This window comes from Pterocles gutturalis, unplaced genomic scaffold (assembly GCF_000699245.1).
Source record: "Pterocles gutturalis isolate BGI_N339 unplaced genomic scaffold, ASM69924v1 scaffold3917, whole genome shotgun sequence".
NCBI lineage: Eukaryota > Metazoa > Chordata > Aves > Pterocliformes > Pteroclidae > Pterocles > Pterocles gutturalis.
Genome location: NW_010115048.1, coordinates 15,860 through 39,866, shown reverse-complemented (window position 1 = coordinate 39,866; position 24,007 = coordinate 15,860). Strand labels below are relative to the sequence as shown.

Below are 24,007 nucleotides of genomic sequence, written 5' to 3'. Positions count from 1 at the left end.
AATGTATAAAAGAATGATATTATAAATATTATTATTTATATTTCGATAGAATTTATTGAAATCGGGTTTATTTCAAACTCATTCTAGAGCATGGGTTTCAGTTTGGATTATAAGGTGTGATCAGGTCAGATCATCTCAAAGACCACGAGGGGTTGCTGTAAGGACTGACACCTGGGGCTGCCTTCTTGCCTGGGAGTCAGCGGAACCTATGGCATCTCTTTAAATCCATCGGTCAAAATATAACAAGCGATTGAACGGAGAAGTATTACTTTTACTTTCCTTTGGCTGGAACCCTCTCATCTGCTGAATTCCCTCAAGCCGTAGCCCTGGCGCTCCCGACGTTCTCCCAGCTCGCTGTCTCGAATCGGAATTTTGAGAGCGGGTCAGTGCTGGTTCGCTTGCTGCCAAACCCCCGAGTGGATCCAAGAGGAATCTAACGCCAATAACTGCAGCAATGGGGAAGCAATTTAGAAATAAATTTGCCTACATAGTTTCTTCAAAGCTTCAAATGAGTAATGAGAGGTTGAGGTCCAACCCAAGCAGAAGGTATCCCTGATTTAATTCCTTGCTTTCTCCCTGCGTAGCTCTTGGTTTTTATTATGAGCGCTATTGTCTCCTCCCAAAACCTCAAGGACAGGGTTTTTTCTGTTTAGGATCAAGACTCTGGCTGAACAAACCCAGGGGACTTACCAAGGGACATGTTTTTTTAACAATAGATGTCTGTGGATGTGTAATTTGGTGTTTAAATGGTGTTGACGAAACGCACGCCGAAGCGCAGACAGGACCTATTAAGGAGATTTGGGGGAATTTCTGAGCTGAGCTGTTTAATTCTGCGTAGTGCAGCAGTCGTCTTTTGCTACTGGAGTCACTGGTTTGAGTGGGAAATGAGATGACTGGCCAGTGCTCACTGGGTACGCTCAAAGCAATTTAAATGGATTGTGGAAGCGAGAACCCACAATATTATCACATCGCAGCAGCTGCGCAGTGGCACAGGAAGAGGATCTTGCGAAGAATGACTTGCATCAAGAGAAGGAGTTTGTTAGTAATGTTATACCAATAAAAACACACATGGAGAGAAAAAAAACAAACCCCAAACCCATCAATCCCAGTTCAGCCAGCTATGAACGCGATCAGTGCTGGGGAGAAGTTCCCGGAGGGTAATGGGGACAAAAGTCCCCTGGAGCCATTCCCCCCTCTAACTCTTGCTTCCTTTGTTTCTTTTCTCCCAAATAATAATTTTGTACTAAGGCCATAAATATTTCTGATTCTTTAAGGGGAAGAATGTGTCCAGGCATGTTTCCGCTTCTCAAATATTTTGAGTATCTCGGGCATTAGGAAAGATAAAGTAACTTTTCTCGTTTTGCAGATGATGAGTTGGAGGTGCAGAGGAAGGACAGCTCCACAGATATCCCAGCAAGCGGATGACGGAGGTGTTGGATATCTGCACGTGATTAAGAATCAACGTTAATGATTCACCCTTTATTTTTCTAATTTCTCTCTGCTGTAGACAAAAGAAGCTAGAACAAATGATGGAGGAAGAAGGCTTAAAAGATGAAGAGGTAATAAATGTGGGAATTCATTGTAATGGTTAAATACGAGTGATTTGCTTTTATAAATGGAAATCTGGGATCTTTACTTGGAATTGTTGGAACACTTGGCAACTCTACGGAGCTCACCTGCAGAATTCTCACTGTGGGTTTGTTTTTTTTAAACTCTAGAAAAGAATCAGGAGGTCAGCACACGCGCAAAAAGAAACAGAATTTCTTCGCCTAAAGAGAACAAGGCTTGGCTTGGAAGACTTTGAGTCTTTAAAAGTAATAGGCAGAGGAGCATTTGGCGAGGTAAGCCCAGAAAAGACGCCTGAACGGCTTCTTAAACGGCGCTGCCGTTTGTTACAGACGCGTGTGGTGTATGCAGGTGAAAGATAAATGTCGTAACAACCCGCCGCAGATTGGTTTTTAGCTTAACGGTCACGTGCGCCCGTCGTTACGCCTAATAAACGCTGGTTAAAACCACGGCGTGCTTTCAGGGAACGTGAGTGTTACTGGAAAGGACTTGATGGGCCAAGTACGTACACGTTTGGCAGGGGCTTTGTCACCTCCTGGAGGGCACCTTGCAGGAGTCCCTTCTGCGGAGAAAGTGGCGTTGGACTTCCCTGCTTGGGCTTCTCTTGCTCAATGTGTCACCTCTGCTCAGATGATTTCATCAATTATCAGGACTTGTTTGCCATTGCTGTGCGCTGCGTACCGCTGCTTGTTTTTAATCATCTGATGGGATTTCATGAAATCATGGGAAATGAAAATGAAATTTTGATACCCAAATGTGTCAAGAGTTGTGGTTCCGATGCTGGATTTGACTCCAGTTTTGGGGATTTTCTAGGTGCGACTGGTCCAGAAGAAGGACACAGGGCACGTCTACGCGATGAAAATCCTACGTAAAGCCGACATGCTGGAAAAAGAGCAGGTGAATAGTCACCTTGAGTAGGAATGCCACCATCCATGGTTTAGGTAACTGTGACCTGTAGAGGCATCTGTGGACCAGGTTTACTAGCTAAAAAATTATGTGGGTTTTTTTTTTTCCCTCATTTTTATGGAGGAAACGGGTCAGAAAAACCTTGGATGAATTCATGAGGACCTGTTGTCTCCTGGGCTCTTTCTTTTTTATGATTTTTTGTTTTTTAAACACTCCTTGTAACAATGCAAAAGTCTGAGGAGTCTCTGTAGGGTTACAGCAGTAGTTACGGGCTGTTGTACGTAACAATCCTCAGAAGAGTGTTTCCCACCACCTCTGATGCCTCGCTTCGTCTCAGTGGAAACTGCAGTTGTCACCCTCGTTTCTGAAGGTAGGACTGAACTCGCTGCTTGAAAACACGGGGAGGCAGAGCATTTTTGTAAGGACTAGGTTTGTCTCTCTGCAGTGAAGGAGAAGGACAGTTCTATACATCTGATTTATGTTCCTCCTCATTTTACGGTGACGTGCGTTACACGTGTGAACGATTCGGTATCGAGGGCAAGGCTGGTGTTTGACGGCGTTTCTGATTTATGGAATCAGATACAAATCTCCAAGCGATGCGACTGCTGGAATTCTGGCTCGGAGGGACATAAAGCAGTGGAGTTTCATTTCTGGCAGTATGAAGGTCTGAGACGGTCGTTTCTTGTTCGGCACTGGGCTGAATCCAGGAGGTGCTGTGTGTATGTGTTCATAAAATCAGGAACTGGTTTCTGTTTCTGAAGGTACCCTGTTCAAAACCCCACCACCAGTGCACACAGGCTTTGGGCAGCACTGCTACATCGGTGCTTTGGTCTGAATCCGTGGGAATAGGCTGGAGCCGTAGCTGAGAGATGTGCAAACTGTTTAGAGCAGAGCTAGGTTTTTAGAGATGTTAGATATCTGTATAAAAAATTGAGATATTTTTGTATATAGGATTAACCTTCTTTTATAATCAACCACACGTTTGCCCTCCTGAATTATCCCATGGTAATAAATTGTGGTTTGGAGTCATCTGTCTTTAACTGGTTTTAAGAGCAGTGTTTTCACGCTGTCCCACATCACTTGTACGGTTCTGATTTGAAGGGGACCCAAGCCCCTGAGGATTGAAAGAATAAAAACATAAATGTGGGATATCTTTCTGTACGGAGCCTTGTCGTTTAGGAGGGTGGTTTAAATTTATCTAGCTTGAGTTTTTGCTTAAAACAATGAGGTTAGTGCTCTCTTGCCCTCCTACGTGTGTCTCGATTTATGGCAGCAGAAGTCACACAATAAGTATAAAAGTTACTCAAGTGTATGTGGCCAGTGGAAAGTTCACGGGGACTTTTGCCTTTGGAAATTTTTGAATGTAAAAGAGTCTTTCAGATCTTCATGCTGCAGAGGAAAATGGAGTTAGTGTTCAATGGGATTTATCAGGAAAAAAAAAAAAAGAAACATTCTGGAAAAATGTAGACATTTAATGAAAGCTTCTCACCTTTTTGTTGTCAGAAGCATGACTTTTGCATTTGTGGTTGAACACGTTATGCTGTTTTCTTACCTGAAAATACTGAGGGGTGTAACTGTTGAAGGTTCGATGGTGTTTCTGCCCTTGTGCAGAAGTTGGACTGCTGTCTTTTCAATACAGTACTTCGATTGTCGGCAAAATAAATGGATCTAATAAAACATTGCCTTGCAATTAATGAAATGCATATGTGTGTCTCCAGGTTGGCCACATTCGTGCGGAGCGGGACATTCTAGTGGAGGCAGACAGTTTGTGGGTTGTGAAGATGTTCTATAGTTTTCAGGACAAGCTAAACCTCTACCTTATCATGGAGTTCCTGCCTGGAGGTAACTACCTGCACTCAAACGGCTGCCGACCTCGTTTCACAGAATCACAGAATGTTAGAGATTGGTTTGTGGATTTCTAATTTCTTAATTACAAATGTCGCCTGGGACTGGGTGTCTGTGGTTCCTCTCCAGTGCTGGTTAGTGGTTGGTGAGGAACCAAGGAGGCGTCGGAAAGCTTTCTGCTCTCAGGAGTGAGGGTGTTGAGGTCCTTGGGTCAGGCTTGAGGTTATCTGCTCGGGTCTCCTACCTGCAGATGGTTGAAACCTTAATATTCTGCTGGTTCTTATCCTTACTACCTACAGAACCGTCACATAACCAGTTTTTTATTTTTCTAACCTTTGGTTTTTAGCTGGCTTGCAGCAGAAGTAGCTTTTAAGGTGCTTTTTCCAAGGATGATGTTTGTCCTTGAACGATGCTGCTGCTGTAACTCGCTTTAGAAGAAAGTTCTCCTGAAAGGCTGTGATCTGTGTGACTCACGAAACCACAAGAGATGACACTGCGCAAATGCAGCCTGGTTTTTGTAACAGCTCTGGAGCTGAAAATATCTATTTTAACCTGGGATTCAGCTGCGCAGTGAGGAGTGGCGGTCCATCGCTGACGCTTGGTTGAGGGATGCTCCTGTGCTGCTGTTTCATCTTTATGCTGTTTAGCTGTCCCAGGAAACTCAATGTGATTACTGCACAAGCCTTTCCACACACAGTGACACGAGAGAAAATAGAAAAGTTTGTCACAGAGGTGCTGGGGAGCTGTATTATTTTCTGTTGAACCAGTTTAGATTTCCTGAGGCTAGTTCTTTTCTCTGTAATAGTCTGCAAAATGAGCAAGGGGGGAGTTTGTGTGTTCACGTGTATTTACCTTTGCTGTTCACGGGGGGGGCCTCGTAGGTGATATGATGACACTGTTGATGAAAAAAGACACTCTAACAGAAGAAGAGACACAATTCTATATAGCTGAGACCGTGCTAGCCATCGATTCTATTCATCAGCTGGGTTTTATCCATCGGGACATCAAACCAGACAACCTGCTTCTGGATAGCAAGGTACGTGCAGCCCGCTGGCTGGGCAATAGGGCTTGTGATTTTTAATATTTCAATATGTAATATTGAAATAGGAATATTTTTAATATTAGCTTTTGAGGGGATATCTGACATATCACTGGGGGGGAAAAGAAACCAAGCCAAGCAAGACCTCTCCTCCACCTTCATACCTCGCTTACGGGCTCCTTCTGACAGTTGTTGAAGATATTTTGGGTTATTTTAGCTGCAATTTAAACCACGCGGTTCCAGTTCTCCCCTCTTACTCAAAGATGTTTCCTTTTGGTGTCACATCTGTTCCGCTCACGCTTGGCAGCTGTTGGGTAGATGATCTTACGGAACAGAAGGATGTTTCTGTCCCACGAGCGAGGCTGCAAACGGAGACGGTCTCTCCCACAGCATCAGGGGGTGTTTCTGACGGCTGGCCAGGCTGCCCCAGGCAGTTTGCAAAAAGCTTGATTGGTTCTGTATCCTCCTATTGCTCACTGCGAGTTTGCTTAAAATTTAGCTAGTTTGGAGAAAGTTTGCCAGCAGGAAACTTCTAGCCAGGTTATAACACACTCTTGGAATTTCTGATGGAATTCAGTGTGTCTGCATCCAGATTCAGGACTTGGAAAAGGATTTCTGTTTTAAATACACATCTAAAAATTCCACCTAGCTGCTGTGGCCGCATGTTAATGCCCTAAGACAGACCCAGTCACTGAATTTAAGGTGTTTATCTGTTGGGGCTACGCACAATCCAGGGACTACAGCTCCCTCTGGAGACGGTCGCTCTCACTCTGAAGCGGTCAGGAGCTTGCAGGAGCTGTGATTTCTTGAAGCAAATAGTTCCTGGGCTTTCTCTGTGTTGTAGGGATGAGAGTATTATTAGCTTGATCAGTATTAATGGCTTGGTTCCATGTGCACATCCAGGCTTGGGATAAAACAAGAAATGCAAAAAGAGCGAATCTATTTATTATGCAAAAGAGAGGGAGGGGAAGAAGTAGAAATCTTTCCTTGCTAAGCTAGTGTCTCATATTGGTTTTGTATTTTGGGTTTTTCTTCCTAGGGCCATGTGAAACTCTCGGATTTTGGTCTGTGCACTGGACTGAAGAAAGCCCACAGAACAGAATTTTATAGAAACCTGAACCACAGTCTTCCTAGTGACTTCAGTAAGTGATTCGGCTTCAGAAGGGTATCGGCGTTCTTGCTGTTGGTGCCTGACAACTAATTTCAATGGGAACACTGAGGTGTAATTTTGATTTACTGTGAAACTTCTGTATAATAGTTTCAGTTACTTTAATGTACATAAACATCTTCATTTCCAGAAGTTTCAGACCCTTCTTTGCATGTGGAATAAAGCTCGAAGTAAAACTTGGTGTGAGTTGGTAGATGCCAGCTGTATCTCACCTTCTTTATCTGAGGTTGGAAAGGATGGTTTTGGGGTAAAAGGGGAGGTTGGGTGACCAGTAGGATTCAGTCACATATATTCCAATCTCCTTTAGCTTTCCAGAACATGAATTCCAAAAGGAAAGCAGAGACTTGGAAGAGAAACAGACGGCAGTTGGTAAGTACATCTCACCTGCTTGGAAATGTTCTCTGCTGAGCTGTCGCATTCCAATGGCACACGTGTTTAAATGACGGCATTAATCCATGTCAGAGCTCTGAACAATGCTGAAATGAAAAAAAAAAAAAAATTACGTTTCTTTTAAAAAGAAGAGTGACTATAGTTTGTCCTTCATCCATCTGCTGACCCAGCTGGTGACGTGTGTGCCCGAGATGGTGCTGCCGTAATTATTTACATTGATGCCTCCTGGCTAAAACGAACAGTTTTTACCATTTCCAGTGTCACAAGGGGCTAGTCCCCCGTTCCAAGGTGTATACAGACAATGGTCGCTTTCCCCATTTCCCTGACGGTATTTTAAGACTCTTTCACATGAACATTTTGATTTTGTATCTACATATCTTGAAAAAAAGGCTTTAAACAACTTTGCTAAAAGATCTTAGAGACAATCTGGTGTCTTCCTCCAAATAACCACTGTTGTACAAGTTCCCACTTCCCTCCCAGGCAGTTTTCTGGAGGGGTGTGTAACCGGGGGTGTTTGTTCCAGGCGTTTTCCACGGTGGGAACTCCAGATTACATTGCCCCTGAAGTTTTCATGCAGACCGGCTACAACAAGCTTTGTGACTGGTGGTCGCTTGGGGTCATCATGTACGAGATGTTGATCGGTAAGAACCAGGCAGGGCACGGGTTTGAAGCAGGAATCGGGGGGTAGGACATCAGCCGTATTTACGTGCTTGGGCTCAGGTTCTCAAAGCCTCCACTCCTCGCGTGCTGTGCGGGTTTGTTCAGCTGCACTGTAGACTTCAGTACCTGCAGGAATTATTTTTGCTTTATACAAGATTGTATTTTTCTTTCTTTTCAGGTTATCCACCCTTCTGTTCTGAGACTCCTCAGGAAACATATAAGAAAGTCATGAATTGGAAAGAGACTCTGACATTTCCTCCAGAAGTTCCGATATCTGACAAAGCAAAGGATCTTATTTTAAGGTGCCAGCCGTGTGGTTTGCCAGTTAATACAGTACTGATCTTGTCTTGCAAACTACCCTACGTACCTCTCATAGGTTGTTTCACATGAAAAAAGCCTGATGCTTGTGACTCTGTTACGCACATGCATCAAACGCTGAACTCCCTTGTCAAATACATTTGTCTCGAAGGTCATTTAGTGCAGCCCTGACTGAACTAGACTAAAAAGGAGCTCCGGTGTAAGTGCTCCCAGTCTAGCAAAACACAAATGTTTCTGCTCTTTGTTTTGTCTGTGAGCTGCTCCTGGAAGCAACTTAATCTCTTTGCCAGAGCTAGTTTCTTACCCCAGCAATGGTTTTGACATTGGCTGCACCGGAGTATCCCAGCGCGTGCTGACTCTTGCTCTTTCATTTATATTTTCAACCACTTATCTATTCTCAGGACAGAAATATAAATGTCTAGCTTTTTAGGCTTTATATATTCTCGTGCTCTGCACTGGTCCTGAAGTAGAAAGGGCCCGTTATCCTGTTGGGAAGGAATACCACATCCTAACTGGAGCATTTGGCATGACATTCCGAAGCATGACTTTGTGTGTTGGTTTTGCAGTGGGAGTTCTTGACCTTCTCCATTTCTATGTTAAGAAACCGTAGTGGTATCAGCTCAGAAAGCCATTCCATTGCTGGATGGAATGCTTTCATTTTCATTCTTCCTTCATTTTCATTCTTCCTTCCATCCCAGATTTTGCTGTGAATGGGAGCACAGAATTGGTGCGTCTGGTGTGGAGGAAATAAAGAGTAACCTGTTCTTTGAAGGGGTTGATTGGGAGCATATCAGGTAAGATGCTTTGCAGAAAAATCAAGCTGCTCTTTCTCTAGAGACTGCTTAAAGCTAGTCCTGTTCAGCAGAGGGGAGCAGCTTGACTGGCATTTCTCCAGCTGTGGGCGAGAGTATTTTGTTCCTTATCTGAAGCTTGCTGAGGTTTAGGTACCTTCAGTCTTTGGTTCTGTTAAGAAACGGAAAGTGGCTGAATCCTGCCTTTGAAATCTTTAATGCTGAATCTGCTTTTCTTGGCAGAGAGAGACCTGCTGCAATTTCAATAGAAATTAAAAGTATTGATGATACCTCAAACTTTGATGAATTTCCAGAATCTGATATACTTAAACCAACAGGTAAACGCTTTGATTCTGCGTGTAAAGGGTCCTTCCTCTCCTCCGGTAGAACAGTGTAACAGTGTTAATCACAGAAAGGATCGCACTAGATGCTAGTTTGGGGTTTTTTTTAATCATGATGGAATTGTGAGCTGGTCTCACGGTGCAGGGGTGTGTGGGTTTCAGGAGGTGGGATGCAGACTTGTGAGTGATGTGGGAGCCGCCTGAGAAAGGACATCTCCAAGAGGCAGCTGAGCTCCCAGAGTTCAAATCTCAGCAGGACCCGCAAGCTTCCTGCTGGCATGCCCAGCATTTCATATAGGGTAGGGAGAGGGGGGGACAGAAGGGGACAGTATGTTTTGGTGTAAATCTCTAAAGAATTCTTGCATTTCCGTGTCAAAGCACAGTCACACTTTGGCTCCATGTGTTTAAGAAACTCGACTGGGGTTGAAGAATGAAATGGGATGCCTAGACTTATGATACTTCTTTCTTTAGGAGCCTTCTCCCCTACTCCACATCCAGTGGTTTGTATGAAAATAAACTTCGCAGCCTTCAAAGGATAATTTTTTTTTTTCTATATCTTATCAGTGGCAACAAGCAACCACCCAGAGACCGACTACAAGAACAAGGACTGGGTTTTCATCAACTACACCTACAAGCGTTTCGAAGGTCTGACAGCCCGAGGAGCAATACCATCCTATATGAAAGCAGGAAAGTAATAAATCACCTGGGACAACTTCTGAGCCGTGGAATTCTGTTCCTGTACTTTGGGTTTATACCCATCAAAGAACTTTTTCTTTTTTTTTTAAAGAAAACTTGAGGGCTATCAACTCTTGGAGGAGACTTCAGGACCCTGTTTTGTTACACACCCTGGCTGTTACTAAGGATTTTTTTCTTTCTACGCCATTGAAAAAATCCACAAAGTGTTTGCGTCATCTCTGCTGCGAGCACATTTTGCTGCTTCAGGAGCAAGAGTTACAGTTTTCTTTTTAAATTCTTTGCCAGACTGTACAGTCCATCACGAGATGAGAGCGAGCCTTCACGCTGACTTTGCAGAGCACGGATGTTGATAGGGACTGGGTTGCCAGTCCTGCATTAAATGACAAACTCAAGCAGCCAATTCCGCCAGCGCCGTTTTCCCGGTGGCTAAGGACTTCAGTGCAGAGGAAACAAAGCAATAATTAAAGCTTGAGATAGACGACTCTCCAGTAAACTATCTAGTAGAAGGACACAACTCGTATTGCCTTATCCTTCGTTTGTAGTGCTGGTTTTTATAATGCTACTTGGAAGCCTCTTCAATAGCATTTCTCAACTCTGTCGCAGCAGCCTCCAGTTGCGGTGCACTTTACTTTTGGTACTAAGACAGTGACCCTCAAGCCATTTAATATTTTTTCTAAATTAAAAAAATTGTGCAACGCTTTTTTTTTTTTTTTAATTTTCTAGACAGTGATAGGAGAAACGGGGCCACTTCCTCCACCAAGCGCCGGCAGTTTTCAGTTCCTGTCTGAAAGGAAGGATCTATAAACAATGCAGGCAATAAAAACTACATCTGGAAACATAAGTGAAGCTGGAATTAGGGCAGAGAGGGAGGGAAATTCATTTCACCTGCTTCTTGGTGGGCATCTTGTGCACAGCTGGGTCAGCCCTGAGGCTTCCCCTTCCTCCCCTGCCATCTTTTGGCCACTTTTAATATCTGCTGTTCATTGATTTAGAGATGAAACCATCTTTTTGCTCATGGTTTTGAGCAGAACAAGATCAGATTCTTCTGAGCTTTGCTGCTGGAGGCCTCCCAGGCTTTTCCCTGCAGAGCTCCTCTTGCTGGCAGGGCTGAACCACCTGTCCCTGGGCTCTTCCAAAGGGCCAGTGCCTCCGGAGCTCGCTTTCAGGGCAGTGGAACCCACCACCTCCGCTCTTGGATTATTGCCTAGTGTCATTTATAAAAGTACATTCAGTTATGATCAAGGATGCTCACCAGGAGAGCCCCAAAGTGCCTTTCTCTCCCTAAGCATCTCTCAGAACATGACTGTGTTTTGGGAAGGAGGATTGCTTCCTTTTTATCATCATGAGCTCCACTCTGCACTTCCAGGGGCAGCTGGCATCAACCTTTGGCTCTGCCTGGTTCCAGTCTTTAATTTGCAATTATATATATTTTTTTTTAAATAGAAATGTAATGAGGTTTCTAAAAGCATGGATCAATTTTAATTGTTGTGGATTCTTCCAAACTTTTATTGGTGCTGAACACTTAACTACATAGCACAGACAAAAAAATATTTAGAAAGAAAGCTAAAGCAGTGTTTCAAAGTAAAAGGAAGGCTTTCGGTTCTATTGAGTCCTAACTTTCTAGATTAGTAAATGAAAGAAAATGAGTTTGTAGTGAAATTTTTTGTAATAGGAGCTTTTAGGGAATTTTTACCTAGATGTCTTTTTGAACTGAGTGCCATCATGAAGGACTGAGGGGGGGGAGTGAAAGTACCACATCCAGCTCAAACCAGGTGATGATAACTCATCCTCTCCCTCGCCAGCCCGCGTGTTTTTCCATGTGTCCTAGGAGTTTCATGAATTGCCATCAGCTGTTTAGATACCAGTTGGATCTCATGAAAGTGAAATGCAAAACCAGCCTTCATTAGAAGTACCAGGATCACAGCAGGGCTCACTCAGATGAAAAAGGGCTAACTGAAGTAACGAGTGCTAGGATCAGGCTTTTCACCAACGAGTCAGTAATAACACCTTCTGCTCCCCTTTTTTTTTTTTACAAAGGGCTGACACCAACTTCTAAAATGGCTCTGTCTCTTTATCCTGCAGTTCCTTCTACCTACTTGAGAATGTTGCCTTATAAACCATTGGAAAACTAAGAGGTATTAATGGCAAAACATTTTTTTAAATTCCTAACAGCTTAGATACTGCCTTAAAATAAATAAAAAAAAAAATCCTTTAAAGCTGCTGTGGATAAGGAATAAATGATTTTGAGTAGCTGCATTATCCCTTTACTAAAAGGGACTGGCATTTTTATTTATAAATACCAAAGATGAAGAAGCTACACAATTCTAAGTTGTGATAGCCTGCTGTGAAAAAACCTATCTAGTGCTACGTATTGTGCATTGTGAGTGCATGTGTTTGAGAGTCTTCTGAAACCTCTGATCGGTCACTTTGTGAGTTAAAGGTGAAGTTTTTCAAAGGCCCAAGGAGCAGTTGGGTACCTCACTCCTGTTATCTTTTGGTACAAGTTGGATGTCTTTGAATCTAGTTCTTGTGGACACCTTTCCAGGGGCAGGTTTCGCATCCCAGTTGCATCGTTATCCTGCTTCCCATTCCAGCTGCTTACCAGCCCTAGGAAAAAAAGGACAGTGTCGTCTTGCCAGGATCCATACTTCCCTGCTAACAGATGAAGATTTTTGTATGCCCGTTCCATCTCCCACCTTAGCCAAACATTCTTCTTGGCTTGTGTAGTGAGGTTGTATGTATCTTTCAGCTCTTTTTTTAAAGCTGCAAGCAGTTGCTGGACTTCTAGGAGTAATTCCAACCTGAATTTCCCCTGGATCTGAACGGGAGTTATGCTGCCAGCTCATTTCCGTATCATGCCTAGCACAAAACTGCACTGAGAGTTTCTTATCACTGTGCCCTGACTCTGCCTTAACCTCTACGGTGAAAAAGTGTTCTGTAAATATTTCAAAGCTGTTAATAAATTGCACTGTAAAATTTGGCAAGTGTATTGCGTGTTGCTGGGGGAAGCCAACTTTTTATAGAATGATCTTTGCATTGTGTTGTGTAAATAAAACCCTCTTAGTAAACACAGTTTTGCTGGCACCTTTTGTTTTTACAAACTGGAATCTCTCAGGTGTGTATTTTTTTTTGAAAGTGATTTTAAAACCAAGGGCTTGGGTATGAGGATGCAATGGTCACTCAGGGGTTGAAGACTGCGTTTCCAAAAGATGCAGAGTAGCCATGAAGACCTGAGCACCCTGTTAATGATGAAAGACAGTGGTGTCTTTATGAAAAAAAATCAGCATTTCTGGGCAGAATGTGCCCAGGCTCCTGGCAGGGGTGGACAGCCCTGGCCTTACACCCAGGTGCCCTGCATTGTGTAAGCATCACTCCAGTTTATCAGCTTCAGGGCAAGTTCTTTTTCATCTTTTTTCTGTTTTAAAAACAGATAATAAGCCGCAAGTAGCATTGGAAGCAAAGCTACGACCCTTTATTTCTTTTTTCTCCCAGTTTGTAACATGCCAAAATCAACTTACAGTTCTTATTTCATTGCTTCGCATTTGCGACAGCTCCATTTGCGAGTACAAGTTAGCTGTCACCTCCGTAATCCCACTAAATTCCACTTTGTTCACAATCTCTAACACTTCTCTCAAGCTTCATTAAGAAAACCCTTGAAATATATCCAACACTGGAGATGGAGATAAAAGCCAGACCTGCTCCAAAGCTGTTTTCTTCCAAAGCCAGAAGTAGGCAGAAGCAGGGAGCATCTTTCGCAGCAGAGTAACCAAAGATAGCACTGGGGCTTGTCTGAGATGCTGCAGAGCTCGTGGGTGACGTGGTGTTGGCTCACACCTGCGCTATGTGCTGCTTTTAGAGCAAAGAGCTGGCAAACTTTGAGTCCTCTGGGCACACGTGGTAGTAACGCTTCTGTACAAGGTCTCTGCCAGATCAACCAGGCTCTGCCTGCCGCAAAACTGCTCCTAAGACTTTGGGGTCACAAGCCATCTTTAGGTTCTGAAGCAAGGAAACAAAACCTTCTAGCCATCCATCACCTGCTCATTCTTATACTCCACATTTAAAACAATTTCTAAAAGAGCCAAAGAAGCCACGTATCATTTATACTTTAATACAGAAAAGAAACTGTACATCTGTAGTTCATAACACCACAGGTAACACTTTGAATATCTAGAATAAGACAAAACTTGACCTTGGATGTGAACAGTAGGTGACCAAGAGGAGGAAAAGCAAAACGCACACTTTTTCCATTTTATTTAGTGTTCCCATGGGACTCACTCTACTAAAAAAAAAAAAAATCCAAAACACATCTTTAATTACTTGGGAAAGCCAATCAAGTACAGTAGCTTTTCAGAGTGGTAAAAACTGCATGGAAGTCACAGAAGCTGGACACCTCTATCCCATGCTGAAGGTCCAAATCGATTACACAGAGTACCAGGAGGTTCCCAGAAGGCACTAGCAGCCTTTAACCCTCGGCCCGCCGCAGTTAAGGGTCTGGGGTCACTATTTCTAATAAACTGGCTGAATCCTGCAAGAGGCCGGGCTGACACTGGGCTCGGGGACAGACACTGGTGGGGTTTGGTTTGGCCGAGCATGGGACTGAGCTGTCAGATCCTGGGAGGTGCTGTCCCATGCTCAGCATCTGAAGCCTCAACACAGTCCTGCGGGGCAGCGCTCAGCGACGTGCACGTGTCCTTAGAGCAGAGCATGTGTAAACTCCAAGTCAGCTGACTAACACCAATACACCTTTACTTAAAACTTAAAACACTGCTGTAAAAATAAATACACACATAAAAAAATAATCCATAGCGCCTGGGGACAAGCTCCATCGTTGCTGGGGGGACAGTCTCACCGCTGCCTTTGCTTGACTTGTGGGAACGGCGCGTTCCCGAGGCAAGTAATGGGTTTGGTCTGGCCCTCAGCTGGAAGGTTAATGGTCCATACATCTTCCTTTCTCTACTACAAAAATAGAAATTCACCTAGAGCAATAATGGAAAGTGATTGCACACCATGCCTGTGCGGACACTGAAGGACACTTCTCTCTACTGATCCAGTGACACAGAGGATTTTTCCAAAGTCAGGTGGACCTGGGCATCTGAACCCCTGGGGCTCTCAGGAGGACCTGAAGCACTTTTGGAAATCTTCCCATAGGCACTTACAAAAAGAAGAAATCCATTTGCTGCACTTAGGGAAGAAGCTAAGAACAGAATGCACAGAATGGAACCTGTAGCCATACAAATGGGAACTAAATAGATCAGCAAGTACACACCTTGGCAGAGATTTTGTTACTCCTAACTAAAACACCACTCATAAACCTTGAGGAAAATTTGTGCTTCATATTGTCATGTTACTTACACTAAAAACCACAAACATCCTCCACAGCAAACAGTAGGAACAATCTTCAATGCTAAGTCTACCATACACTTTGCAGACATATGGAGAATAATAAAAATTTGCTTGATGATGCAACCCTGACACCAAAGAATTAAACCTTCTAGGGGCAGACTGGCACCTACCTCTATTTTACCAGCTATGAGCAGGTAACTCAATGCGTAAGTGGGACAGATTTCAACAGCAGTCAATTGCAAGAGCAGACCTAACCTGAACTTAACAACTCTCCTGGGTTAAGCAGAGACAGAGTTAACTTTCTTTATAACAGCTTAACCCAGGACAACAACTTTCCAAGGAAGCAGCTTTCCAACAGGACCAGCTAGGCTCTGCTGTAACTGAGTTAACCACCTTGGAGCGTGTCCACACCTACAGTCACAGCTTTGTTGGCCCCGAATCCAAAATGAACAGAGCCTTAACCACAGACCGGGATTATCTATTCACACCAGCAAAGGAGAACTGTTCCTAGGTACATGTATTCTTCTCTACTGAAAAATTTACTATTGGTATTTCTTACCTGCCTGACAGCAAATGGTCCAGTTAGTTGCAAACTGGGAAGAAAGCAGCTGGCCTTTTAAAGCTGCAAGAGTAGAATGCCCCTTGGAGAGTCTACAGAAATTTTGCCTGAGTAAGGCTGATGAGACCAAGGATTTTACTCAGGTAATAAACTGGCTGTACTGGGAGCTCCTCCACTGGCTTTTCTTATCTTAGCAGGGGGATGGAGGAGAAAAGAAAGTCTTCAGCATGCACAGTCACCGCTAGAAAGGTTCTTACATCTATCAGGCTACTAGCCAGATCTACTTTGTTGGTAAAGTATCAACTACAGTCCTTTCTTTTTGGCTTTTTCCTTCAGCATAATCTCCTTGTTTTACTGAAGTTAACAGACAGCATCCCTAAAAACAGCAATTCCACCTTACAGAGAAATATATATGGGAAATTCCAGTGAACGCACAGACACTTCCTATTAAACGAGCTCGTCCTTCCCTAGAACAGCAGTACAACACACCAGATGGAAAGCCAGGTGGCAGTGTAAACAGATTCCTCCACGCTCAGGATTTTGCTTTCATTCCTCCACACTCAGGATTTTGCTGTCACAACTGTGCTACATTTCTGCTGGTTGATGAAAGAGTATCATCTGTCCTGCTTTGATGTTCGCTCCTTTGTAACTGATTATCACAACAGCAAAGCTGTGTGCCTAATGGTAAAGGAAAGCTTTGTCCTGACAGGCCCAGAATTTCCTCTCTCTCATGTCAAACAAGACCTTTCTAAATACTTCTGCTCTTCTTTTAGAAGTTTAAGTAAAATATTCAGCACCCAACAGTCTGGAAGCCTTTGTAGTAGAAACAAACAGCATAATTTCTCTTTGTTTGAGGAGTCGTTGCTTTGGATTGCACAATTAGACTATGGAGCGTGCCTCTTTATTAACATGCTTGAAATATGACAATGGAGTAAAAGCATGAATGAGGACAAAGCACCTTGCAGGAGTCTGTGTTGCATCACCTGGGATGAAACTATGCTGAGATGTTCCCACATCAAGCAGGACTATCCACCCTGAACCACAACTAATCTGGTAGATCGTTAACAGCCATTTGGGAGAAGGGTGCGTTCAGCCTGTCCAGTTCATCTACTTGAGGGGGGTGATGCATTATAACCTCATGGTCCTCTGAAACGTCATCACCCACGGTGACGAGGTTTGTTAGAGACTTGCTCCGAACACACTGGAAATCAACATGACGGCTTTTCCCTTCTTCCTTTTCCCATGACATCTGGATGAACGGCCGCTGAACATAGTTGTAGATCACTTCTGACCGGCCACCAGGCCTCCTCTTCACCTTCTCTTTACAGGTGGGGTATCCTGAAAACACAGAGAGTCAGCTGCACTACACACCTCTGACTTGCACAAAGGGACAATAGGGTCCCTGCACAGCCAGGCAGGAGTGATTATGGAGCACTTAGTAGACAAATGCTCACATTCCACATTAATGGCTTGCAAAAGGCCCCTTTTTTTTTCCCCATGGTGCAGCATTGTGCGTGGTCCTACAATCAATGCCTGCACAAAGTTAGCCATTCTGTGAGCAAAGAGCCACTACAAAAATAAGACAGTCCCCCAGGACAGAGCATGTTCTCCAAACTCCCTAAGGGAATGCCTGGATCAGCAGGCAGAAGGGTGACTACCCTTTCCCATTTGCTTGGTCCTAAAGAGACAGTACATGCTATGTATTTCTCATTTTTCCCTTAACTTTTGACCCTCCTGGCCAATTTCAGTGAAACACGACAGAGGTGAAGGAAGATGCCCCAGGTTCTACTAGTTTCACGAAAATAAATACCTAGTAAAACCCAGAACAAAGTAAGAAATGCCTGGAGTCCAGAGGAAACCAGGCTTTGCTGACTATGGAGTCACCTGTTTTAGGTTTCTTTAAAACTGTTTTAGAGTTTCCTTTGTTGAAGAAACACTTTACCTTCAATGCCAATGCGAATGTTTTTCAGGCCCCGTTCCTTTAATACGGCTTTTGCAACATCACGGTTCTCAATGTACTTGAAGAATCTGTACAGCTTGGAACTGTAAAGGACTTCAGAAATAAAAGGATTGGTTAGAATCTGCAAGGAGGGACCTCCTCCCTGCTCGTGACACGCTCAGCTGCGGGGGTGCCAAAAACCAGCTCTGGTTTCCAAGCCCTACTTCAGGTGTCTGTTCTCATCGCTGGAGTAGCTACACTTCCTTGGTGGGAGGGTAGCGACAGACATTACAATCTGGAGAGAATGGATGGTGATGGGTGTGTGCAGCAAAGAGTATTCACTCCCTAGAGAGCCAGGAAAAGGCTGAGGGGAGGCAGCAAACAAAAGGAAAAGCTGCAGTGAGTGCTGTCATTGCCAATGCGGGCAGTCACACCAAAGCTCTCAGGAGCCAGGTATCCTGCCTCGAGCAGAGGGAATGTAGGAAACAGGACTCCATGTGCCAGCAGCTCTTCCTGAAGGAAGACTGCTGTTTGGGTAATGAGCCCTTTCCTAACGGCCAGATGTCTGGTTGTAACTAAACACAGCGCCAGGAGCTCCATCACAGTGCCCTTACTTTGTGAGTACTCCTCGCCCATGGGAGGTGGGTGATCTTCATCCCAGTCCACGGTGTCTTCATCCGTCAGCACGACAATGTGGCATTCACGCTCCCCTTTCCTGGCGCTATCCACCATGATGGGCAGGATTAGCTCCTCCAGGTAGCTATCAAACTGCTTGTGAGCACCGTCGTTGGAGAGCTCGTGTAACAGAGCACCTAACGAGACACAAATCATATGATGAGCTTTTTTACACAGTATGAAAAGATGTCTCAGCTCTACACTTTCCAGACGCATTCACGAGCACAGCCTGCATTCCTCTTTAGCTAAACTCCTTAGCATATGTTCAGATGCACCAACAGCCTCCAGCTCCAGAACTGGCAAAATCAGATCTATGAGGCTGCATTTCAAATGGGATGCGAATGACACTGTAGAACCATTACATTACCATTAAAAAACCACCAAGGTCCAATCAATACAGCAAAACACTAACAGACTGAATAATTAATCCATTATGATACTTAACTTGAATTTCCAGCAACAACCTGTCCTTGAGAGCACATTTTCTGCCTTCTCTGTGATCACTCGTCAGATGACAGCGTAGGAAACTCTACGCAAGGCCTGTGCTGTGATACCTCATGTCCCATTTCAGTCCAGTGCCTTTCCCAGATTTACCTATTTGCGCTTCTTTGCCAGCATACCCACCAAAAAGCTTCTCCCAGTCAGATCCCTTCGTGACTAGGAACTCTCTACTACTTTCCAACTTTGGTATCTTTGGTTCCTGCTCTGCCCATCACTGTTTAGCATAAATTATTCATGATTCTCTGGTTCATTTTAGATAGGAGTTACAACCCTGCTTTTACCCTTCATTTTATTTGGCTGTAACAGTAAGCTCCTCTCCTCAGCCTCTGTTACTAGAATTTTTACCATTTAAATTTGCTTTTTTGAGCAAGGTGCCTGCGTTCTGCAGGATTCAATCACTTCACATTGGATTGATGGTGCAAAAAAGGAAGCTGTTTAAATGCAACACATACAAGAGCGCTAGTGGAGTCCAACACCTTCCTGCTTAAAGTAAAGCACATGATTAAGAACTGCACTGAATCAGGATCGGAGCTCTCCAAACCATGCAGATCATCTAATAAGAGCTGATTTCTCTCCATACTCACTTAAATCTTGACATTTGATTGTGTTGAAGTCAAAGTTGATGCAGAGATAATCACATGTGTCGCGAAGGTCTGGGATGGAAATCCCATCAGGGCAGTTAATGATTCCGGTTTTGTAATAATCCTGCAAATAAAAGGACAGTTTATGGAGAGAAAAATTAAGAATAGCTTGGACTCTGATAATTTTTAATTAGCTCTTTGTTTTGTTAACCAACATCTGAGAGTTACAGAGGCTATATATAGCTCTGTGAACAGTAAAAACAGCCCTGCTTGTCCGAGAATCTGCGTCTCTTTGCAGATCCTCCTGGGTCTAATAAACCGTGAGCTCCAGTTAAAACTTTTCCTGTGGCGTAAGGTTTCATAACATCTCATATACAACATGCATTTATACGCAGCCAGGAGCTCAGGAACTACAATGGCACGACCCAAGAAAGGTAAAAGGCGACATGAGCAAATATCTGAAATGTTGACTCATACCAAATTCTACTAATTTTTTTTTTTTTTAATCCCAATGCAAACCAGGAATAAAATAATATGTCCCAGGGGGTGTGCAGCTGCCTGGGAGATGGTTCAGTTTTGCACATGTGACACACAGATTGTTTTTTTCAATCTGAAAACATCTCCTTACCAGCACAGTCCGGAACACAGCTGAGCTAATTCCTTCTGCGATTTCATATTCTCCCTTTTCATTTGGCCTGGTGAAATTATATTCTCTTCCTGGTCCAAACATTCTGAACAGATAAAAATGTATGTAAGTGCACAAGTACACTTAAGAGCTTGAATTCTAGGGACCAATAGGTGGACTGAGGTTAAACAAACCCAGCAGCGACACATATATACAGTCATTTGAAACCTATTTGCAAATCTCTGGTAAATAAGCACAAGAGCTGTCTCAGCTAAGTCCTCCTATAGCTGGACTCTGTCTGTTGCTATAGCTACTGTATTGTATGGAACAAGGCACAGCTTGGCGGAAGAGACCATTCAAGCCAAAATACCCTGGCAGGAACGCCCTTTCAATGAGGCTGTGCAGGATAACCACCGCGTGCCTTTTGACCCCTTGTTTTACTCAATGACCTGTGCGAGGGTCAGTAGCCCAGCAGAACCTGGCTGGCTGTGGTCAGAGATGGGTGAAAGCACTGGTAAGACAGAAAATTAATGCTTCCTGTCGCATTGCATCGATAGGCTCCAACCTTTAAGTCATGTTACAGGGAGCTCAGTGACTTCTCTTTTGAGAGAGGATCAGAAGATAACAGCAGAAGCGGAATGGAGCATTATCATTTTCCCCATTTTGGAAGGGAATTTATCAGCTGTGACCAGATGTACTACTTACAAACAAGGCAAACACTTGGAGAGAAGGCAAAAGCAGACCATGGCGAGCTAGAAGCACACATGTTTGAAGAAAGTGGACTGAAGGGAGAGAGAACTACCAACTCTCTCTACATCTGGTCTTGTCTTCAAGGCCTCACTTACAGCCAAGTTCTGAATGAGGTCAACCTCACTTCACTTGTGCATACACACAAGATCACAAACCAAATATTAGGGGTTCGTTCCGTTTGAACAAACATTTGACCTCCTTGAGGTACCTTGAAAATAGGGGAAATCACCCACCTTCCCAGCATAGTATCAGGGTGAGCAGTGAAAATCTGTGGGTTCACTGCAAAGCGAGTGCCATCTACCACGAGCGTCACTTTCTCTGGAGCCACTGTTTGGGAACTGATGCTTGAAGACAACGTGCAGCATCCGTGGCGTTCCTGGGTGTTCACATATTCGGACTGTCTCTTACTTCCATCCTGGAAATGACAGCTGTGCTTGTCTTCAGGAGCTGACAACATGCTACTCATCTGGGGACCTACTGGACAAGCGGTATGTCGGCATTCAGAATCTAAACCTGAGGAAGACAAACAAATATTGCAAGGGTAAGATATACTTTATTAAAAAACATAATTTCATAGTAACACTTCCTACTGCAATGAGAAAACTGAGGCATCCAGTAACAAAGGATGCCAATACACATAACTCTCAGGGCAATGTTAGATGACAGAAAACTAAACTGCATTTCCAAACTGAGCCAGCAGTTGGATTTTGGATTGAGGCATCCAGTAACAAAGGATGCCAATATACATAACTATTGGGGCAATGTTAGATGATAGAAAACTAAACTCCGTTTCCAAATTGAGCCAGCAGTTGGATTTTGGAGAAAAAATTTCCTGATGAACCATGACGCCTAGTAGCCCTTCTTAAAGCAAGATGGATTTAGTGAGTAAAGAGCAGGAGCAAAGGAATTGATCAAGGCCAGAAATACAGCCACACAGACGCCAAGTACCAACACTTACTCTCCCAGGAAAGCTGGAGCAGAAGCACACACCACACTAGAGGTGGTTTAAACCTGCAGTGCTTGATGCCCGGTCCACAGTGGGCACATGGCTCACCAGGAAACTCTGGCCACTTTCAGTTTATCTGTTCAGGGACAACCTCAGAAAGAGCTGCACATGATGATCTTGCCAAGACAAGATGACCCTAAACCCTGCTGTGCACCTTTGTCCTTCAGAGCAGCCTGGCAAAGGCACGGTACATACATTCTGAACTCCCCTGTGCAAACTGCCTTGGGATACTGGAATTTTTCCAAAACATAACACCCCTCAAAAAAGAAAAAAAAATTCTCCCTTAAAGATTGCTGTAAGGTAAAGACATTATCCTTACCCTCAGTCCTGGGAACTGCAGCGGGGCTGTGACCTCCTAGCACATTACTTTCTTCTGACTCATGGACTGCTACAGTTACGTTTTCCACAGAGCAACTGGACTCCGGATTTCTTGACCAGTCTGTCCCACCATCACAGTTCACATTCATGCTGGGCCTCCGTGACGTGAGGAGTTGGTTGCGTTTTCTAAGAGAAGAGCTACGAGAGAAAATACCAGGTTGGTAGTTTTGCAAGAAACTCCCAAGCAACAAAGCTCAAATCCCTGTATCTGGGACCACAAAAAAAGTCCCTCAGGCTCCAAAGGCATTTCTTCAGACAGTTTACTGGGCTTCAGAGGGGCTTATGATGCTGGTTATGCCCCTACACTTACCTAGGAAGAGGAAAGAAAGGTATTAAAGTAACCAGGGGTCTATCTCTATCTTGCTGCTTGGCCATTTCACTCTGAAGTGAAATTCTTCCTCCCCATTCCTATCTTTAAGACTCGCTTTGTATCTCCTAAGAGATCTCTATTGCCATTTTTGTCTCTCCAGCATGTCTTTTGTTGTGCTATTGCTTTGGACAAGAACCAGCTCTCCTTTCTTGGCTTTATGTGTTTTCCTTTCACTCACTCAAACATAAAACACCAATTTCCTCGTTAATGAATTTTCCCAATTTGCCCCCTGCAGAACAATTGTCCTGTGTCTTCTTCTTGGCTGAATTAAGACTCCACAGCCAGTGGGTGCCATCTATAAAGCACGGCAGAACACGGACATGGCTAGAAACAACCCAGATAAAATACAGCGCTAACAAAACAACAAAATGCCAAATCAGAGTTGGCGAGCAGTCTGGGACCTGCTGAGGGTGACGGCCTTAATGAGTGGTTCAGCGGCAGGTTTCAGGCCCATCATTACTGGCACTCAGCACAAACATTTCATTCTTAATCAGAAATTTAAAAAAGGAATAACAATTCCTTCCTCTTGTTCCCTAAAACAAATACTAAGCTGCCAACATTATTGTGTCCGTATATTCTTAGAAAATCTCTTGCTTACACATCAGGTGATACTCATCAGAAGGAAGACTGCTGGCAACAGCAAAACCACATGAAAAGCTACCGTATTCTTTTCCTAAAACCTCTGGCTGGCAGGAACAGCAATGCGAGGAGCCTGCGAGGGTCAGCTTCGTTCCAGCAAACAGTGCCGTGCATCACTACACATCTCTCACCCCCCACCCAACGCCGGCAGCCCCAGAAAACTCCCTCTCCCCACACTTTCCAGCCTGTTTCCCTTGGACCCATTGCACTGGACCCCGGAGAGACCCCCCACCCCCATCAGTCCCCATGAACGCTGCCTTGCATTTGGTCACCTGTGGACAAAAACAAACCCTTCCAGCCTGTTTCCCTTGGACCCATTGCACTGGACCCCGGAGAGACCCCTCCCCCACCCCCATCAGTCCTGATGAATGCTGCCTTGCATCTGGTCACCCGTGGACAAAACCAAACCCTTTTGCCTGGGCAAAGAGCACCACAAACTCCCTGGGAATAAACCTGGGCAATCTTTTGCCATCTTTTTTCACAGATTCACAAACAGATGCTCCTTGCAGTTGTGGTGGCTCTTGCAAGCATCAGATCTCAGTTTCTTCGTCAAATCCACAGGAAAGCTGAACGTTCAGCCCTGCTGATAACCAGAGCTGGGCCAGGGTAATGGCATTTTCCTGTCTTCTGTCCCCTCTTGGCATACCCAAATCCTACACATTATGTGGCAGCAGAACTGAGGTGAGAAAGGATTCATTTAGCACATCTGGCTGGTACAAGAAATATCCAAACTAGTCATTTAACGTGACAAATATATTGCAATCACGCGCACAACCCAGCAGGGAAACCAGTACATAGAGACTTCAGAAGCCACACTCATGCCTGACCAGCTTACAAACGTCCCGGTTTCCTTTCATGCCCAGGATCAAGGTGAAGTACCCGTGGTGAGAATGAATGCTTACAAATAATAATTAGCACTAT

At 44.1% G+C, this 24,007-nt stretch overlaps 2 protein-coding genes across 2 annotated transcripts; one reads left to right on the top strand and one right to left on the bottom strand.

The window, feature by feature from the left end:
- Positions 1 to 1,507: 1,507 nt before the first annotated feature.
- On the top strand, positions 1,508 to 9,719 carry STK38 (serine/threonine kinase 38; the record flags this gene model as incomplete). Its single annotated transcript, XM_010075015.1, has 12 exons — positions 1,508 to 1,559; positions 1,719 to 1,841; positions 2,380 to 2,463; positions 4,191 to 4,314; positions 5,199 to 5,353; positions 6,396 to 6,498; positions 6,832 to 6,893; positions 7,438 to 7,555; positions 7,753 to 7,876; positions 8,591 to 8,686; positions 8,927 to 9,021; positions 9,589 to 9,719. Coding segments are annotated over 12 exons (1,267 nt in total), but the record flags the coding sequence as incomplete, so codon positions are not given.
- Positions 9,720 to 16,471: 6,752 nt separating this feature from the next.
- On the bottom strand, positions 16,472 to 22,210 carry KCTD20 (potassium channel tetramerization domain containing 20). The gene is made up of 7 exons (XM_010075014.1): positions 22,067 to 22,210; positions 20,927 to 21,206; positions 19,947 to 20,049; positions 19,322 to 19,442; positions 18,176 to 18,373; positions 17,565 to 17,675; positions 16,472 to 16,960 (listed from the first exon to the last, which is right to left on the bottom strand). Exons 1-7 carry the CDS (start codon positions 22,164 to 22,166, stop codon positions 16,668 to 16,670), a joined length of 1,206 nt encoding a protein of 401 aa, XP_010073316.1. The 5' UTR covers positions 22,167 to 22,210; the 3' UTR covers positions 16,472 to 16,667.
- Between the last annotated feature and the right edge of the window lie 1,797 nt (positions 22,211 to 24,007).

Bases quoted from the DNA above. Each gene is read 5' to 3' on its own strand.
- KCTD20 (XM_010075014.1), bottom strand. From the start codon at position 22,166: ATGAATGTGAACTGTGATGGTGGGACAGACTGGTCAAGAAATCCGGAG. The intron at 17,676-18,175 runs GTAAGGGCACTG...TTATTTCTGAAG, and splicing joins GGGCGAGGAGTACTCACAAA to TCCTTTACAGTTCCAAGCTG. The intron at 16,961-17,564 runs GTAAAGTGTTTC...CTGTGTTTTCAG, and splicing joins CATTCGCATTGGCATTGAAG to GATACCCCACCTGTAAAGAG.